Consider the following 11,938-nt stretch of genomic DNA (forward strand, 5'->3'; position numbering starts at 1 on the left):
AATTGCTTAGAAGTGATTATCCTATCATGCTTTTCTCTTACGTATTCACTAGCTGGCTTTAGAACCTATGTGATTTATGCATAAACAATAATGAATCACTGGCTTTCTCCATGTCTCCTCATTCTCCTGAATATTATGTATAAGTTCAGTAACCTTCTTCGAAGTTTTGGCAGAACTTATCTGTAAAACATTCTGGATATGCCTGAAGGGAAGTAAAGTTTTACAACCATTTTAACTTCTTTTGCTTGTAGTAAGTTCTTCCCATTGACATAATCTTGTTCATAGTTTCACAATTATTTAAACTTCTACTGTATCTTTAGTGTCATATTTATCTGTCATAATGCTATTTTATTCTTAATTACCACTGCCTGTTTTATTTTTCTGTCCAAAGAAACAGCTGGGCAGCTTTTGGCAGGCTGGGCCCTCAAGAGTGGCAGGTGCCAGGTCAGTCTTGGTGAGTGGTAGGTTCGTTGCTGTGCCCATGCAGTGTCCATCCCAGTCACCACAGTCACTTTGTGTAGGGACTCCATGAGCAAGCCCTGTGTGGCTGAGTGCTGTTATCCATCAAGCTGTCTCTCCAACCTGATTACAAGGAGCCCCGGCCCCTTAAAAACCCTTTGGAAGGCATCCACACACAACCACTATCTTCACACACTCTGACTATAGCAAGAGGTCTATGTGTATGTCTCATCTCTACCTCCCAATTTTGCAACTTTATTTTCCCCAAGTTGGTCACTGGCCAGCCAAGCCATGAGCCACTGCCTATGACTCATTCATTCATTCACTACTGGGGCATCATTTCACATCCTCCACCCACCATGGACTTGTTTGGGTTTTGATTCCTAGTTCCTGGCTCGACAGCCATTACAAAAGCTGTTCTGTGTCAGCTCCCAAGCCTACAGCTTTTGTTGTAGATTCTCCTCTTTATATGTATTTATTTCCTGGAATTTAAAAAAATCACACTAATTTTTTCTATGCAGCATTTCCAAGGATGTGCAGTAGGAGTGATTCTTCTTACTATAGATAGAATTGCTTCAAAACACCAGAAATGTCTATTTGAGTGAAGGACAGCATGCATGGAGAAAGGAGGACAACCCACAAGTGGGCAAAGTTTCACAAAGTGAACACTCGGGCAAACAACACCCACATCAAAGTACAGCAATCACAGCCTCCCGGAAACACCTTTGCATTCTGCTCAGTCATAAACCACCCTCCCCGACCCTAGAGTAGCCACTCTTGATTTCTAACACAGATTAATTCTGCCAGTTCTGGTTGAATGGCATTATACAGTCACCATAATGCCCCTGGGTCTCATCATCTCACTGGTCGTAGCCTACTCACTCCCATGGCTGTCCAATGCTCCACTTTATAAATAGCTCACACTACTTTTCCCTTCACTGCTCTATCTAGATTTTACAAATCGTGCTGGTATGAATAATACTTTCATATATTTTGACACACACAGGAATTTCAATTGGTTGATAACAGTGCAATTGTTGGGTCATAGATGAGTAGATGCTTGGCTTAGTCCCTCAAACAAGTTTCTAGTAGTAAACAGTAGAGGAGGGTAAAATTCTTAGTTTCAAAATTATTCAGATAATAAATGAGGAAGGAATGAGAGACTGAGACTATAATAACTCTTTTGCAACCCATAGGAATTAACAGATTTAACCATTGAACAGCAATGGCAATTAACAACACAATAAAAGAAAAAACTAATGTGAGGTTCTTCCTTTTGTTGGAAGAACACAATACGGTACCATCAAACAAGTCCAAGTGAAAAAGAAATGAAGCCTGACTCTAAGCTAACCTCCACAGTCAATTACCAATTTAGAGGCAATACAGATCATAGAAACACATATTAAACTGTGCCTTGGGAGCAATCAGCAAAAAGCACACTATAGGAAGCTTACCACATAACATAAATTTCAAGGAGAATCTACAGAATAAAAGAGAACAAGAGCATATTTCTAAAGGTAAAACTAAATTATAATTTTGGATGAAAAATAAAATAGAACAAAGAAATGATGATCCTAAAAGTCAGGATGTGTTTTTATTTGGGGAGGAAAGAGTTTATTGCTGAGCAGGAGCAAATGATGGGGCTTCTGGTTTGCCCTGCAAACTTCTATCCCTGGTGGTTAATGGGTGTTTACCTTTCATTAAAACACAAATTTAGACAGTCTTTTTTTCCTTTTGGAGTCCTATATTTTGTTTTATGACACAAAGGCTAACGAAAAAATAATTTAAAGAGTATGGTTACTATTTTGCACAAAGCCTCCTCCCCATCCTCCTCTCTGGACACTGAGCACCCAGAACACCCAGCAGCCTGGGACCACCGGCAGGGGTGACCTCACTTCTAGGTGTGCGTGCAGCTCACATCACCAGAGGCAATACACAGGTCTACTCCTTGACTCCTGGAAGAACCTGATAGGACACAGCTGAGAGGAATCCTTCCCTGCCATCTGCAAGCTCTTGGCCATCAGTATAGAGGGAGCCAGGCCTCACCTCTCCACAGGTGCCTCCTCTCTGCATAAGGAGTAAGGCTTGGCCCTTCCCCTGAACACGGCATGGGCTGGAGTACAATGGTGTGATCATAGCTCACTGCAGCCTTGAATTCATGAGCTAAAGTGATATTCCCACCTCAGCCTCCCCAATACGTGAGAATACAAGTGCCCACCACCACGCCCAGCTAAGGTTACTTATCCTTAATTTTTTTAGAGATGAGGGACTCACTATGTTGTCCAAGCTGATCTCCAACTTCTGATCTCAAGCAATCGTCTTGCCTTAGCATCCTGAATTGCTGGGATTACAGGCGTGAGCTGTCATGCCCAGCTTGTAATGTACTGACACCATCATGGTTTCCTTCTCCAAGTGTGGACACAGCAGCAGACACCCCTTGTCTCTTGGGTCAGGACACTAGGTAGAGTGGAATAGCAAGGCAACAGAGTCACTGCAGAAAGCGCCCATGTGGAAGAGGTCTAGCAGGGAGGGCCAGCTGTCCTAAGGCCACCATATTTAGGGATAACTCCTCTTTCTGGCCAGGACTGTTCTTTGATTACTTTTGTATTCACTATAGTTCTGAAGTCATAGGATGATAAGACTCAAGACTGGCTAGGTGTTGCTTTTTTTTAAAAAAAAAAAAAAAAAAAAAAAAAAAAAAAAACCATCTCCGAGATTTGTTGATCTTTTGAATGATTTTTTGTGTCTCAATTTCCTTCAGAACTTAACTCATTCTTAACATTTCACAGTTCACTTTCAGTTAATAATGTACTAGTACCCATAAATATGAAAATCTTGCAGCCATTTATCCTCTATAAAATGTCCATCTTTTACGTTATAGATATTATATGTAATATACTCTATATAGGTTATAAGTCTCACCAGAAAAAACCTTTTCTTATCTTTAAATCATTCTATGTATATACAGGAAGTGTAAATGAGGGAAGCAAGATAGCCTTTTGCACTTAGCTCAATATTTACCATTTTTGATCATCTTCATCTTTTCTGATAATGTCATTTTCCACCTGCATCATTTGTCTTTAGCCTGAAGAATTTTCTTTACTAACTGATACTGTGCAGATCTGCTGGTGACAAATTCTCTTAATTTTCTTTACCTGAAATATGTCCTTATCATGCCTGTCTTTGGAGGACATCTGGGCTGGATATGGAATTCTTGGTTGACCATTTTTTCTTCCAGCACTTTAAAGATGTTATTTACTTTCTTTTGTTTCTATGGTTTCTAATAAGAAGTCATTGGTCAGGACAAAAGGAACAGAGAAACAAAAACTGGGAAAATAACATGGTAGACCTAAAACTTATCATATCAGTAATGAGAAAAAACCTACATGAATCAACACTCTAGTGAACGGCAGGGATTGTGTGACTCGGTTTAAAAAAAACACAGAACTCAACCATATGCTCTTTCCAGACATGCATTTTCTTTCTTTTTTACTTAACTTTTATTTTTAGTTAAAGGGTACATATGCAAATTTGTTATAGAGGTCAACTTGTGTCATGGGGTTTTGTTGTACAGATTATTTCTGTACCCATTATTTCACATCCAAGTATTAAGCCTCAGTACTCATTATCTCTTTTTCCTGATCCTCTCCCTCCTCCCACCCTCCACCCTCAAGTAGACCCCAGTGTGTGATGTTCCCCTCTACGTGTCCATGTTTTCTCATCATTTAGCTCCCACTTATAAGTGAGAACATGTGGTATTTGGTTTCCTGTTCATGTGTTAGTTTGGTAAGGTTAATGGCCTCCAATTCCATCCATGTTCCTGCAGAGGACATGATCTCATTCATTTTTATGGCTGCATAGTATTCTATGATGTATATGTGCCACATTTTTTTTAATCCAGTCTACCATTGATGGACATTTAGTTTGGTTCCAAGTCTTTGCTATTGTGAATAGTGCTGCAATGAACATATGTGCACATGTAAGAAATGCACTTTCTTTTTAATTTATTTTATTTTAATTTTACTTTAAGTTGCAGAATACATGTGCAGAATGTGCAGGTTTGTTATATACATATAGTCTGCCACGGTGGTTTGCTGCACCTATTGACCCATCCTCTAAATTTTCTCCCCTCGTTCCCCACTCCCAACAGGTTCTGGTGTATGTTGTTCCCCTCCCTGTGTCCATGTGTTCTCATTGTGCAGCTCCCACTTAGGAGTGAAAACATGCAGTGTTTGGTTTTCTATTCTCATGTTAGTTTGCTGAGGATGATGGCTTCAAGCTTCATCCATGTCCCTGCATAGGACATGAAATCATTTCATTTTATGGCTGTGTAGTATTCCATGGTATATGTGTGCCACATTTTCTTTATCCAGTCTATCATTGATAGGCATTTAGGTTGGTTCCATGTCTTTGCTGCAGTAAAAAGTGCTGTAATAAACATAATGTGCATGTGTTTTTATAGTAGAATGATTTATATTCCTTTGACTATACCCAGTAATGAAATTGCTGGGTCAAATAGTATTTCTGGTTCTAGATCTTTGAGGGATGGCCACACTGTCCTCCACAATGGTTGAACTACTTTACACTCCCACCAACAGTGTAAGTGTTCCTATTTCTCCATAGCCTTGCCAGCATCTATTATTTCTTGACTTTTTAATAACTGCCATTCTGACTGGTGAGAGATGGTATCTCATTGTGCTTTTGATTTTCACTTATCTAATGGTCAGTGATATTGAGCTTTTTTTCATGTTTCTTGGTAACATAAATGTCTTCTTCTGAGAAGTGTCTGGTCATATCCTTTGCCCACTTTTTAATGGGGCTGTATTTTTTTTCTTGTAAATTTGTTTAAGTTCCTTGTAAACAAACACGTGAGCTCTCATCATTCTTGTTTAAACACCTAACAGGTATCCTAACCAGTACAACATGGCAAGAAAATGAAATAAAAGACCAATAGAAGGAATGGGCATGGTGGTTCACACTTGTAATCCCTACATTTTGGGAGGCTAAGGTGGGAGGATCATTTGAGTTCAGGAGTTTGAGACCAGCCTGATAGTGAGAGCTCATCTCTACCAAGTAAAAATAATTTTAAAAGGAAAAAGATCAACAGATAGGAGAGGAAGAAATAGAAGTCTTTCTTTGTCACCAGCTTCATTGCACAAGCAGAAAACACTAGGGAATTCTGAAAAAGTCTCTGGAATTAATTATTGAATTTGCAAAATAGTTCAGAAAATATATGTAATAATCCACTTAGATGAACATGAAAAGATAGCAAACAATACTGGTCATCAAAGAAGGGAAAGTAAAAACCACAATGAGAAACCACCACACATAACCTAGAATAGGTAAAGTTAAAAAGACATATGATAAGTCTAAATACTGGCAAGAATATGGAACAAATACCAATGTCTGTATTGCTGGTTTGAATGCAAAAAATGTTACAGCCAATTTGTAAAGTGGTTTGGCAATTTCTTATACAGCTGCCCATCCATTACCACATGACCCAGCAATACCACAAATAAGTATTTATCCAAAAGAAATAAAAGTGTAAGGCCACACTTGTAAGCAGTTATTTATAGTGGCTTCATTAATAACACACCCTAACTGGAGTAATCCCCATGTCTATCAACTGGAGAATAGAGAAACCAATGAGTAAACTGGGATTCCAGCAATACTGGGCAGCTGCTCAGCAACAAAAATGAATGAATGGCATCATCTCAAACATTGTTATGCTGAGTGAGAGACCAAAGGACTACATAACATATGATTGCATGTCCATGAAATTCTAGAAATTTCACTAACGCAGTGACAGAAAGCAGAGCAGTGGTTGAGTGAAGGGAAGGGTCAAGGGTGAGAGGCAAGGATGAAATAGAAAGGGACAGAAAGAGAGTTTTTAGGGAAAAGAAACTGTTCTCTACAGTGCCACAATTCTGGAGTGACTGGGCGGTGGGAATTAAGGAGGGAGGAGAAGGGCAGAGAGAAGAGCTGGGGAAGCAGGAGGTGAGGAAAAGGAGCAGGAAAGAATTCTAAAGCAGTGAAAGAGCCTAGCAGGGGGTTCTTTGCATTCGATATTTAATACATTTTGTGGGACTGCCTAAGAACTAATGGCCTTTTTAAGATTTAAAAAAAAAAAGAGTTACAAAAATATTAAGTGTCCAAATAAAACATGCACACTGCTGAGATGTTCATAGTTAATGAAAATAGGCAGCGATGGGGCCTCAGTAAAGAGCATTGGGACTGCGTGGCGCACTTGTAACTTTGAGGTGATGACTACAGGCTCCCGGTTGCAATATACAGTAACAAACCTGCTTCTTCGTATTCAGATGTTCTGGACTCACACAGGGAAACTCAGGCTACGGAATGAAGATAATTTTAAATGTAACAACCCAGAGTCACAGATCCATAGTCTGGGAAATAAAACTTAGGAGCTTTGAGAGTTTAATTGTAGCTCTATTTTGACACAGGTCTTTTACAGATTGGAATTCTAATCATTCAGGGATTACCAGTATTGTGCTACCTACTATATAAATAAACAAAAAGGAAACTGGTCTCTATGATAATCTCTGGTGCCTTCAGACAAAACTTCACCAGGTTTAGAGAGAAAACCCCTGTCTTTACACCTCCACTCCCAGGGTGAGCTCACTCTCTGGCATCAAGTTCCCCGTGGTGACTTTCCTTGTACAAGAGTCCAAGGGGGAAACAAGAACAACTAAAAAAGAAAAAAAAAAAGAGAGAGAGAGAGAAAAAAGAGTCCAAGGGGAGAGGTAAGGAGTGGGAGGCAGGGAGTCGAGTTCCGAAACCGGGATTCCAGGACGAGAAGTGAACGGGAAGAAGCTGGGCGCAGCGTGGGGTGTCTCTCCCTGGTTCCCCAGGCAGATCCTTGGCCAGGACTCGGGCAGTCAGTGTGACGAAGAGGCTTGGTGTAGGAGAAGAGAGATCAGGACAAAGTCTCAGGTCCCAGGCGTGGCTCTCAGGATCTCAGGCACCGAGAGCCTTGTTTGCATTGCGGACTCGCAGCCTTGGGGATTCCCCACTCACCTGAGTTTCACTTCTCCCAACCTGTGTCGGGAACTTGTTGGATAGTCAAGATGCATCTCCAGTTCCCACTCCTATTGGCTGCCGGGTTTCTAGAAAAGCCAATCAGTGTCGCCGCGGTCCCGGTTCTAAAGTCCCCACACACCCACCTTGACTCAGACTCTCCCCAGATGCCGAGGTTAGAGGTCACGGCGCCCCGAATCCTCCTCCTGCTGCTCTTGGGGGCCGTGGCCCTGACCGAGACCTGGGCGGGTGAGTGCGGGGTCGGGAGGGAAACGGTCTCTGCAGGGAGGAGCGAGGGGCCCGCCCGGCGAGGGCGCAGGACCCGGGGAGCCAACGGGAGGAGGGTCCGGCGGGTCTCAGCCCCTCCTCGCCGCCAGGGTCCCACTCCATGACGTATTTCTACACCATGGTGTCCCGGCCTGGCCGCGGGAAGCCGAGCTTCATCGCCGTGGGCTACGTGGACGACACGCAGTTCCTGCGGTTCCACAGTGACGCCGGGATTCCGAGAATGGATCCGCGAACGCGGTGGCTGGAGCAGGAGGGGCCGGAGTATTGGGACCGGGAGACAACTAGACTCAAGGCGGACGCACAGATTAGCGAAGTGACCCTGAGGGCCCTGCCAGGCTACTACAACCAGAGCGAGGCCGGTGAGTGACCCCGACCCGGGGCGCAGGTCACGACCCCTCCCTATCGCCCACGGACGGCCCGGGTCTCCCCGAGTCTCCAGGACCGAGGTCCACCCCGAGGCTGCGGGACCCGCCCAAACACTCGACAGGAGAGAGCCCCAGCATTTTCAGTTTGGGTCAAAATCCCCGCGGGTTGGTAGGGGTGGGCTCGAGGGGCGGGGCTGACCGCGTGGGCGGGGCCAGAGTCTCACACCCTCCAGGTGACCTACGGCTGCGAAGTGGGGCCCGACGGGCGCTTCCTCCGCGGTTATATCAAGAGCGCCTACGACGGCAATGATTACCTCGCCCTGAACGAGGACCTGCGCTCCTGGACTGCCGCGGATACGGCGGCTCTGATCACCCAGCGCAAGTTGGAGGCGGCCAATTTGGTGGAGGAATGGAGAGCCTATCTGGAGGTCGAGTGCGTGGAGTTGCTCCTCAGACACCTCGAGAACGGGAAGGAGATGCTGCAGCGCACAGGTACCAGGGGCAGTAGGAAGCCTTCCCCATCTCCTGTAGATCTCCCGGGCTGGCCTCCCACAAGGAGGGGAAGAAAATGGGATCAGCGCTAGAATATCGCCCTCCCTTGAATGGAGAATGACATGAGTTTTCCTGAGTTTCCTCTGAGGCCTCCTCTGCTCTCTAGGACAATTAAGGGATGACCTCTGAGGAAATGGAGGGGAAGAAAGTCCCTGGAATACCGATCAGGGGTCTCCTCTGACCCTGCAGCAGCCTTGGGCACCGTGACTTTTCTCTCAGGCCTTGTTCTCTGTGTGTTTAAAGGTCTGATTCCAGCTTTTCTGAGTCCTTCTGCCTCCACTCAAGTTAGGACCAGAAGTCACAGTTTCTCCCTCAGAGACTAGAACTTTCCACAGAATAGGAGATTATCCCAGGTGCCTGTGTCCAGGCTTGTGTCTGGGTTCTGTGCTCCCTTCCCCACCCCAGGTGTCCTGTCCGTTCTCAGATGGTCACATGGGTGCTACTGGGGTGTCCCATGAGAGACGCAAAGTGCCTGAATCTTCTGACTCTTCCTGTCAGATCCCCCAAAGACACACGTGACCCACCACCCCGTCTCTGACCATGAGGCCACCCTGAGGTGCTGGGCCCTGGGCTTCTACCCCGCGGAGATCACACTGACCTGGCAGCGGGATGGGGAGGACCAAACTCAGGACACCGAGCTTGTGGAGACCAGGCCAGCAGGGGACGGAAGCTTCCAGAAGTGGGCGGCTGTGGTGGTGCTTTCTGGAGAGGAGCAAAGATACATGTGCCATGTCCAGCACGAGGGGCTGGCGGAACCCCTCACCCTGAGATGGGGTAAGGAGGGAGATGGTGGTGTCATGTCTCTTCTCAGGGAAAGCAGGAGCCCTTCTGGAGCCCTTCAGCAGGGTCAGGGCTGAGGCCATGGGTCAGGGCCCCTCACCTTCCTCTTTTTCCCAGAGCCGTCTTCCCAGCCCACCATCCCCATCGTGGGCATCGTTGCTGGCCTGGCTGTCCTTGGAGCTGTGATCACTGGAGCTGTGGTCGCTGCTGTGATGTGGAAGAGGAAGAGCTCAGGTAGGGAAGGGGTGAGGGGTGGGGTCTGCATTTTCTTGTCCAACCGGGGATTTCAAGCCCCAGGTAAAAGTGTTCCCTGCTTCCTTAATGGAAAGCACCATCCACGCATGGGCCGACCAACCCTGGGGCCCTGTGTACCAGCACTTATTGTTTTGTGAAGCAAATGTGACAATGAAGGACAGATGTGTCACCTTGATGATTGTGGTGATGGGGTCCTGATTCCAGCATTCGCAAATCAGGAGAAGGTCCCTGCTAAGGACAGACCTTAGGAGGGTGGTTGGTCCAGGACCCACACCTGCTTTCCTGGAAACTTCTCTTGGGTCCAAGACTAGGAGGTGTCTCTAAGATGTCATAGTCCTACCTCCTCCCTGTCCCCTCACAGGACATTTTCTTCCCACAGGTGGAAAAAGAGAGAACTACTCTCAGGCTGTGTGTAAGTGGTGGGGGCAGGAGTGTGGAGGAGCTCACCCACCCCATAATTCCTCCTGGCTCACATCTCCTGCAGGCTCTGACCAGGTCCTGTTTTTTGTTCTACCCCAGGGAGTTACAGTGCCCAGGGATCTGATGTGTCTCTCACAGCTTCTAAAGATGAGATTCTGGGAGTCTGAAGTTGGTATGGGGTAAGGCAGAGTGGAAAGGACTGGGTAATGGGGATTCTTTGATTGAGATGTTTCGAGTGTGTGGTGGGCTGTACAGAGTGTCATCACTTACCATGACCGACCTGAATTTGTTCATGACTAATGTTTTCTGTAGCCTGAGACAGCTGCCTTATGTGGGACTGAGATGCAGGATTTCTTCACGCCTCCCCTTCCTGACTTCAAGAGCCTCTGGCTTCTCATTCTGCAAAGGCATCTGAATGTGTCTGCGTCCCTGATAGCATAATGTGAGGGGGTGGAGAGACAGCCCACTCCGTGTCCACCGTGACCCCTGTCCCCACGCTGACTTGTGTTCCCTCCCCAGTCATCTTTCCGGTTCCAGAGAGGTGGGGCTGGGTGTATCCATCTCTGTCTCAACTTCATGGTGCACTGAGCTGCAACCTCTTACTTCCCTACCAAAAATAAGAATCTGAATATAAATGTGTTTTCTCAAATATTTTCTGTGAGAGGTTGATGGGTTAATTAAATAAGTCAATTTGTAAAATTTGAGAGAGAAAATAAAGACCTGAGAACCTTCCAGAATCTGCATATTCACTGAGCTGAGTCTGTTGCAGGTGGGGATGGAGAAGGCTGTGAGGAACTGAGTGTGGACGGGGACTGTGCCCAGTTGCTGTTGAGTCCATCATGGGCTTTATGTGGTCAGTCCTCAGCTGGGTCAGCTTCACTGCTCCATTGTCCTTGTCCCTTCAGTGGAAACTTGTCCAGCGAAAGCTGTGACCACAAAGGCTCATATATCACCCGGGCAGCCCCTGCACACAGGAGTCTCTGTGTTTCTGAGACAAATTTTCAGACTCATTCAGCTCCTGCCCTCCTTCTAGGGCTCCTCCTCTGCTCTGCTCTCCTGCCCTCTCTCCCTGCCCTGGTTCTAGTGATCTTGGTGCTGGCTCCAATCCCAACTCATGAATCTAAAGCAGAGTCTAATTTAGAATTACATTTGTTTGTGAAATTGGATCCATCATCAAGGACTGTTCATCCCTGAAGAGAGAAACCTGATTACGTGCTGCAATGTGCAGCGGGGATAGGGGAGGGTTGGTGTGGGAGGAGGGTTGGAGATGGGACACCACAAGCAGCCCTGCTGAGAAAAGCATACACTGCCTGGATGTCAGTGTGAGGGGACCTTGTGCTGTAGCTGCCACAAAACAGCACTTGGCCTGAGTCTATGTTAACAAAGATACTGTCTTTAGAATAGGAGGTGCTCTACAGTGATCATTCCTTCAACTGACCTTTGTTGTCAGCCAGACATAGGACAGAATGATTCTGCATCTGGGGAACAGAACACTATTGAAGTAAAATCAGAAAAATCTCTGACCTTGTGGAGCATGTGTTCCAGTGGGAAGATGGAGATGATTGATACACTATAACCAGAGCAAGGAAGGAAAGTGCTAGAAGATGGGAAGTGCTGTGAGGCAGGTGATCCAGAGTGTGGGCAATGGGGACAGGGAAGGTGGCTGTTGTGCTGCAGTAGTCAGTGTGCACCATGTTGTAAAGGTGACCTTTGAGGAAAGAGTTGAGGGACATGAGGAGTGTCCACGAGGATATCTGGGCAAGTTCTTTCCGGGCAGGGGAAGC

General features: G+C 45.9%; 1 protein-coding gene across 2 annotated transcripts; it reads left to right on the forward strand.

The window, feature by feature from the left end:
- The first annotated feature begins 7,195 nt into the window (after nt 1-7,195).
- Nucleotides 7,196-10,882, forward strand: LOC105705485 (patr class I histocompatibility antigen, A-126 alpha chain). Of its 2 annotated transcripts, XM_064380606.1 has the most exons (8): nt 7,196-7,743; nt 7,872-8,141; nt 8,364-8,639; nt 9,198-9,473; nt 9,597-9,713; nt 10,114-10,146; nt 10,254-10,315; nt 10,477-10,882. In XM_064380606.1, exons 1-8 carry the CDS (start codon nt 7,545-7,547, stop codon nt 10,567-10,569), a joined length of 1,326 nt encoding a protein of 441 aa, XP_064236676.1. In that variant the 5' UTR covers nt 7,196-7,544; the 3' UTR covers nt 10,570-10,882. The 2 variants fall into 2 exon arrangements, with proteins under 2 accessions (XP_064236676.1, XP_064236675.1); XM_064380605.1 differs by having other exon boundaries at nt 7,197-7,743; nt 10,254-10,515.
- Nucleotides 10,883-11,938: the final 1,056 nt, after the last annotated feature.

Source organism: Aotus nancymaae, unplaced genomic scaffold (assembly GCF_030222135.1).
Source record: "Aotus nancymaae isolate 86718 unplaced genomic scaffold, 86718_ANA_hifiasm-v0.15.2.pri h1tg000027l, whole genome shotgun sequence".
Lineage (NCBI taxonomy): Eukaryota > Metazoa > Chordata > Mammalia > Primates > Aotidae > Aotus > Aotus nancymaae.

Coding starts and splice junctions, on each gene's coding strand:
- LOC105705485 (XM_064380606.1), top strand. CDS start 7,545: ATGCATCTCCAGTTCCCACTCCTATTGGCTGCCGGGTTTCTAGAAAAG. Junction 10,147..10,253: donor GAACTACTCTCAGGCTGTGT/GTAAGTGGTGGG, acceptor GTTCTACCCCAG/GGAGTTACAGTGCCCAGGGA. Junction 10,316..10,476: donor CTAAAGATGAGATTCTGGGA/GTCTGAAGTTGG, acceptor AGCCTGAGACAG/CTGCCTTATGTGGGACTGAG.